General features: G+C 43.1%; 1 protein-coding gene across 1 annotated transcript in view; it reads left to right on the forward strand.

Moving 5' to 3' along the window:
• The first annotated feature begins 2,311 nt into the window (after positions 1–2,311).
• The window catches only part of pkdccb (protein kinase domain containing, cytoplasmic b), a 7,401-nt gene continuing 2,163 nt past the window's right edge, over positions 2,312–7,549 (forward strand). The window contains exons 1-5 of the mRNA XM_037694924.1: positions 2,312–2,942; positions 3,328–3,462; positions 4,624–4,895; positions 5,052–5,131; positions 5,369–5,476. Coding sequence (XP_037550852.1) covers positions 2,370–2,942; positions 3,328–3,462; positions 4,624–4,895; positions 5,052–5,131; positions 5,369–5,476 — 1,168 coding nt within the window. The 5' untranslated portion in view covers positions 2,312–2,369. The remainder of the gene's footprint in view (positions 2,943–3,327; positions 3,463–4,623; positions 4,896–5,051; positions 5,132–5,368; positions 5,477–7,549) is intronic.

The following is a 7,549-nucleotide window of genomic DNA, read 5'->3' on the forward strand; positions in this document are numbered from 1 at the left end:
AAAAGTAGCAAAACACAAATGAAAAAGTAAAAAAATGCTAACTAAATGTAGCCAAAAGGTGACTAAATGTTCAAAGCAGCAAAATAAAGGTAGCAAAAAACACGAAATGTAAGCTATGTTAAATATAGCTAAAAAACATTAAATGTAGCAAAAGTTTATTTAAATTAAAGTAGCAACGGATCAGCTAAAAGCTAAACATGTCAAAAGTCTAGAAGCAAAACAATATTTAGAAGATAAAACGGAACATGCTAGTAGAATCAGCAAAGTGTCAGATCAATTCTAACTTGTTTTATTCAACTAAAATAAAATAAAGACAAATTAATGATTTGGGTACTCGTCAAAAACAGACAACAAAAATTCAAAATGTTATTTTATTTAGAAATTCTAATATCTGGAGGGGTACGTCTGAGGAATATGAGAAATAAAAAGATCTAAAGTTTTCCAAAATCCATGTGCATAAATTAAATATTTATCTTATTATTGTAGCCAAACATCTTAAAGGAGATAAAATCTTTTTTTATATATATACACGCATTAAATAAAAACAATATCAGTATTCATGTGAAGTAACGAACGATGCAGCAGCTTTATGTGATGTCTTTCCAGCAGTTTCTGATTTATTCAGAAATTTGTGTAATTGCTCAGATTGATGCTCTGCACAGTCGTTCCTCCCTTGGATGTGTTGAATAAAAAGAGAACATAAAATAAAGATAAAAGAGACGGAAACACTGTGCTTTTTATTTCAAGTAAATTAGAGACTGTGACACATCAGACCTTCCTGTTAACGAAGCGACTGCTGCTCTGGTTCTTGTTATAAATATGAATCATGGCTCCCAGCTCAGATCACTCACCTCTGAGGGGGTAAAAGTAAAATGATGGATTGGACAGATGGAGATCTTTTTTATTAAAAAACAAAGAAAAAGGGTGTGAGAACATATTGGAAGTGCTCAAAGTCATGTTTTATAGTTTTAAATCAGAGACTGGGGTGGAGATTTTAATTCCTAACCTGATACTGATTCGCCCCCAGCTGTAAGTGATCACATGGGAGTCTCCGTGTGAAATCCAAAACCTAAAACTGAACAAAAAGCTGCTGTGCTTGTGGTTGGCATGGAGTTTAGGGAACAGCTTGTGTGGCAGCTGACACGGCTGAGGCCTTAATGACTTCAAACGCCGAGTTTAGCTGCTCAGTCTGCCACATGCACACATACCCAGAGCCTAACAGGCTCCATACTGTAAACTGGACACAGAACGAGGGGCTGGTTCTGAGGTGACAGCCGTGGTAATTTCCTGTGGCAGAGTCTTGCCTCTGAATGGTGACGAGAAGGGAAACGCTTCATTACAGCTGCAGCGCTGCTTCCAGACATGTGGCACAAAAACACACACAAGAGGACTGGAAGGGAACAAAAACGTCGTTTGTGGACTCATCTTGACGTTTAATTGTAAATACCATCCCAGAAAACCTAAATCTACTGCGCTAACACAAGAACAGCAAGACAAAGGACACGATGTAAAGAAAAAATAAGCATTTATTTCAGCAGCAAACCATAAAAATGCATTTAAGCCACGTTTTTGTCTTCTAAATCTGAATTTGTTTTGGGGATTTTTTTAGCTAGTGTTTTATTTTTAGCTTATATGACTTTGCTAACTTAAGCTTTTAGCTCCTGCTTTTTTATTTTAGCCACTACCTACATATTTGCTAGCATTAGTTATCCATCCATTGTCTTTACCCGCTTCTTCCTTATGTCCTGCTTATTTTAACTTTACCCATTCAGTTCCAGCATTTGTAGACATTCAAGGTTTTTGTTTCTGAATGTTGTGTTTTGTATTTTTCTTTGTTTTGCTCCTGAACTGATTTGAACTGATTTGAAAAATCTCAGCTTTCTTCAAGCCCACAGGGCGCTTTGCTGCCATCTAGTGGACAAACATGGAAGTGACAGCCAAGAATTTATTTATTGTTTGTTCGGGTTTTTTTTCCCCTCTCCCATTTAAACACAGATAAATTTAAATATTTAAGGACTTTTTAGATTTAAATGAAGGCCCAACAAATGTAAAATTAACTTTATGATCACAGACTGTCTACAAGCCTAAATTATCTGTGTTTTTGTTAGTTTTTGGGTGCTGAATTGGAGTAAAAGTATCGCCAAGAGCAACATTTTATGGCTGTTCTTGTAAATTCGGTTGTGTCCAACACGACTGACGACATGAGGTCGAGCTCTCCTGCGGTTTATCCGCTGGGTGTAAAGTTACTAGCGGACAGGACACACCTCCAGAAAGAGAGAGGGAGTGGAAACACAGAGGAGCAGACACAGCTTCTCCTCCTGCAGTTCCGCTCGGAGCAGCGCTGTGGCCCCTGCACAGGAGCGCCCGGGATGGGCCACTCTTTACGCGCGGCCGCCCTCCTGGCTGTCGTGGTTCTGTCCATTCTGGTGTCCCTCCTGGTCACCAGCGTGCAGCAGCAGCTCGGAGCCAGAACTCTTCCCAATGGGTCTGCTACTCCTGGAGGTGAGGAGGAGGAGGAGGAGGCGCTCCGCCGGGCTCTGATCCACCAACTCAACCAGAGGCGCAAAGAACTGATCCCGCTGCTGTTCCCTGCCGAGCCAAACGGGAAACGTCCCTCACAGTCCGACCCAGACTCGGTTTTGGGTTACAGTCTGTGGAATGAGGTCACGCTTGGCTCCCGGGACCACATGGGCTGCGACTCCCTGGTGGACATGCGGGCGGTGGAGGTCCTCGGGTCCGGGTACACCAAGCTGGTTGTCAGGGCGCATCTGGCCGGGGGTCAGCCTCCCGTGGCCCTGAAGCTGGTCAACGAGCAGGGCGTCGACATGAACAAGTGTTTGGAGGATTTTAAGGAGCCGACAGGCTGCCGGGAGCTGGTTTCTTCCAAACTGAGGAGGGAGATGATCCTGTTGGACAGGCTGCGGCATCCAAACGTCATCCAGGTGACGCGTCCTGTTTCAAACTATACAACTTCAGCTGCAGATCTATGACGTCCTGAGCTCTGGAAGTTGTTGAACTGGAGTTTCCATGTTCCGTGGCACATTTTCCTTTGTCTCACCCCGCGAGCTGCCTCTGCAGGGCCTTCTGTAATTAAATTAAATCCACTGACCCTGCTCTGACCTTTGCTTCCAGGATGGCAGCAGCAACACAATGTGCCTCTGTCCTCTCCTCTCTGTCCCCAGCTTCATCAGAAACTGAGCTCCGACCATCACATTTCCAATTTAGAACCAAACCAGTAAAATTGTGTGACAACTCGTTTTCCTTCTACTGCGTTGGAGAGACGAGCTCTCGTTTGCTCTAACAGTTGCTTTCCCCTTCTCTCTGCAGCTCAAGGGTCACTGTGCAGGAGTCCAAGGAGGGGGAGGAGGAGTGGAAAGAGGAAGGGTGGCAGTCATCCTGGAGCAGGGGGCTCCTCTCCAGATGATCCAGCTGCTGCAGAGCCCCTGGGAGGACAGATTCAGGGTGAGCTCCTCCTCAGCTGTCGGAGGTCATGGGCAGAATCTCCTGCAGTCTGACCCCCTCATGTTTGATCAGGCCTGGAGTGAATCCACCGCTGGCTGTGAACTTCATCTCAAACAGTTTTCAGCTCAGCGGGAGTCAATGTGCATTTCTTCGTGCACGGATCTGTTTGAAGGAAAGAATAGGTGGGAGTGACAAAAGTAACCAAATATACAGCAATTATCCTCTCAGCCGAGGCTCTTTTTTTTGCTGCATCACCCAAACAGACTAGTGATCCCCCTGATTATCGCTGCCGGGCCCCTCGGGCTTCAGTAATCTGAAGGTGTTTGGTTTCACGGTGCTCTGATCCCAACAAGGACGTCTCTGAACTTTATCTCACTCTGCAGCTGTGCTGTGACAGGAACAAGTGTTTGCTGCTTTTCTTCTGATTTAAACTCAAAACCGATCTGGAAATGGCGTTCTGCCCAAACTGTGACGATCTATTTTATAAAACAATAATTAATTTAAGTAATGATGATTAATTCAGTTTGATTGCACAGGTTAAAAAAAAAACAGTGTAAAAAGCTCATTATTAATGTTTGCATATAAAATGTTTGAAAATTATAGAATAAACCTAAAAAAATCTCATGCACGTGATAATCAGCACGGTGAATTATACCAAAAAAAATATGGCTGTAATTATTCAAACAAATGTCTTAAACACTTATTTATCTAAAAACGTTTTCTGTAACAATAAAGTATGAAAGCTGAAAGGGAGATAGCTAAATGCTAAAAATGCAAAGGGCTAACGGAAAACCGAAGGAAACAAAAAGCTAGCTAAAAGCTAAATGTGGCAAAATGGTAGCTAAAGACTAGCTGAAAGTATCAAAGGCTAATTAGCAGAAAAAAAACTGAGCAAATTTTCTGAAACAGATAAAATTTTTGTTTTGAATAAATTTGAGTGATTCATAGGAGGAATATTTATAAATAAAGCTTTTCTTGTGCAAAAGTTACAAAAAGACACGACGCCTAAAAGAGCCGAACATTTTAAAATACAAACAGCTAAAAAAAAAGCACAATTTAGAATCAGTTTGATCGTTGAACAGTTGTGTTAGAGACATTTTTGTTCAATCTTCCACGTTTCCATGACCGTCTGATCAAGTTTTTGACATGTCCCGTCTCCAGGTGTGTCTGGACCTGGTCCGGCTCCTCCACTTCCTGTCCCGGTCCCCGCTGGGCTCCGTGGGGCTGCTGGACTTCCAGCCGCGGCAGTTCGTCACCGTGTCCGGTCAGCTGAAGCTCACCGACCTGGACGACGCCAGCCCGGAGGAGACGGCCTGTCGGGCCGACGCGGACTGCACCCTCCGGTTCCCACACCGAAACTTCACCCTGGCCTGCTCGGCTCGGGGGCTGTGTGAGGGGCTGAACGAGAAGAGGAACCTTTACAACGCCTACAGGTAAGAACATCCAGCTGGAAACGTGACGACGCTGCTGTTCACCCTTCAGAAGCTGCAGCTTTTTGACAGCTTTGTGCTCGTTTTAACAGCAGGGCGAGAAAAGTGCTGTTCTGTGGGCGCGATGTGACGGGGCTTGTCTGTTTTCTCCCACTGCAGGTTTTTTTTCACCTACCTGCTGCCCCACCAGGCCCCGCACGGCCTCACACACCTGGTAGACCACATCATGAACACCACAGGTAAAGAAAGGGCTGATTAACCACGGAGAAGATCAGAGAGCGAATCGCTCCATTACGACAGTCGTGTGAAGACACGCCGAATAGTTTTTACTTAATGAGCTCGACAAGATGCTTCTTGACATGTGATACTGGGAAAAAAGAACAAGCTTTTATCCGTTGAGGTGAAATGGTGTCATCGGGCTGGGCGTGTGCGTGTAGGTCCTGTTTTTTGACCATGAGTGCGTTGTGTGTGTCCAGGGGAGCTGAAGGCTGACATCAGTCAGACTCTGGAGGCCTTTGAACACATCCTCCTCCTGTACAAGGCGGGCCTACACCTGGACAACCTGCCCCCATCCATAGTCAGAGGTAAGAGCTTGTCAAATAAAAGCTGCCTTTTGTAAAAACAAAAGAAAAGTTTCCTGCTCCACTTTTCGAGATAGGCCTGTTGTCAGGGGTTTATTTGGATTTTTGACAAGTTTATATGCAGCTGGAATAAGAAGACAAATCCAGCAAAGTGGGATTAATCTATCTGTCCCAGGAAGCGCTGGTTTTTACAATTTAAACCTTTTCACGCCCTTTATATGGAGGACGGAATGTGACACAATGAAATACATAATAATGCAATGTATCATTTAAATATTAGATACATCATTAAATCATTAAAAGATAATATGTTGAGGCCTGGAAGGTGTGCAAGAACTTTGGTGTCTTCTGTTGTGTGTTTTTTTGTTTGTTTTTTTACTGTTGTGCTTGTGGTCTTCGCTTTTAGCTGATTATATGACAAAAAAAAGTATATTCTATTCTATTCTAAATACACAATTAAATTATTTATTTCATGATTTATTCATTTATTTAATTTTGTCACATTCCTCCCTCGTGTGTCACCATGAAAAGATGTTAACTGTCAGTCTCACTCGTCAAACTCAGTGGGCGGGGCTAACGCTGATCATGTGAAATCCATTGCTTTGGTCTGACGTCAGTTCGTACGTGGAAGTTCCCTCCATGCAGCTCGTAAAAGCGCGTCTTCTTCTTTACATTCATGATATGAGAAAAGGTTTCATCCAAATACACGTAAACACAATTACCGCTTCCTAAAGTTTTGGAATATATTTTCTTGTCTGTGGATCAATCCATTATCTGCGGTCGATTTGTCTTCGCTTGCTGTGAGGAGCAGCCAATCAGGCGTCAGGGTTATGATTAGTCCCGCCCACTGAGTTTGACGAGTGAGACTGACAGTTAACATCATTTCATGGTGTCACTGGAGGACGGAAGGTGACAAAATTAAATAAATAAATAAATCATGAAATAATTTCAAAGGTACATTTCATTATTTAATTGTGTATTTAATAATTAAATTGTATATTTAATGATTTAATGATGTATTTAATAATTAAATTACGCATTTAATTGTTATGTTTATATTATGCATTTATTTCATTTTGTCACATTCCGGCCTCCATAGGAGCACAGAAAGTTTCCCTCCAGCCCCGCCGTATGAAATATTAATAACAGAACGACTGGCTGGCTGCGTTTCTGTGGGATTTTTTTTTTCCAGCCTCCTCCCTCCCCAGATGCTGGACTGTTTATATAGCAGCGCTTTGTGAATTTAATCCCAGGTTCAGGAGGTAAAGAGGCCTGCTCGCCGAGGCGGCCGATGGGAGGGAATGTTTCAGCTTAACGAGGAGGTGCCAGGAGTCGGCTGCTGGGCGATAAGATCCAAAAATATGCGTTTGTTTATTATTTGAACATTTTGCACGGTTAGCTGGAACAGAGGTATTTTGTTGTGGAGCTGGAGGACAAGCTCGGTTGGTTTTAGTTTGTGGCGTCAAGTTAAGGTCAGCTGGGCTTGTCCTCTGATTAGAGTGGCTGAAACAATATTTAACTTCATCAACTCAGCAAGGCACAAAATATTTTAATCATTTCAGGTCAGTAACACCAGTTTTCCCATGTCAGGACATTTTTATTACTGGAATTAGAGGTAAAGTGTGAACTGTGGTTAGGTTAAGCTTAGGAGCGCTTCCAAATAAAGAAAAAATGCCCAAGCTTGTGTGAGAGAGAGAAAGATACTCATCGGGCCTCGTCTTAATTTGAAATTGCTGACAGATGGAATCTTCAAGGATGTGGGTGTAATTTTTCCGTCTTCTGAAAGTGACAGAGGAGGCCAAAATGTAGCAAAGATGGAGCTTCAGCGTGGATTAATTGAGGATTTGAGCCCTTTGTGTGTAAAATCGACTAAATCACTCGTCCCCTCGGAGACTTGTCAGTTTTTGTCTTCGCCCTTTAGCTCCCTAACAGGCCTCATTTTTCCCTCCCCCTCGTCGGGATCTTCTGAACCTCGGTTTCTTTTTTCTTCTTCTCAGATCTAAAACGTAGATTCTCAACTCTTTTCCTCCACACACACACACACACACACACACACACACACACACACACACACAC

Source organism: Nematolebias whitei, chromosome 21 (assembly GCF_014905685.2).
Source record: "Nematolebias whitei isolate Nwh7 chromosome 21, NemWhi1, whole genome shotgun sequence".
Classification (NCBI taxonomy): Eukaryota; Metazoa; Chordata; class Actinopteri; order Cyprinodontiformes; family Rivulidae; genus Nematolebias; species Nematolebias whitei.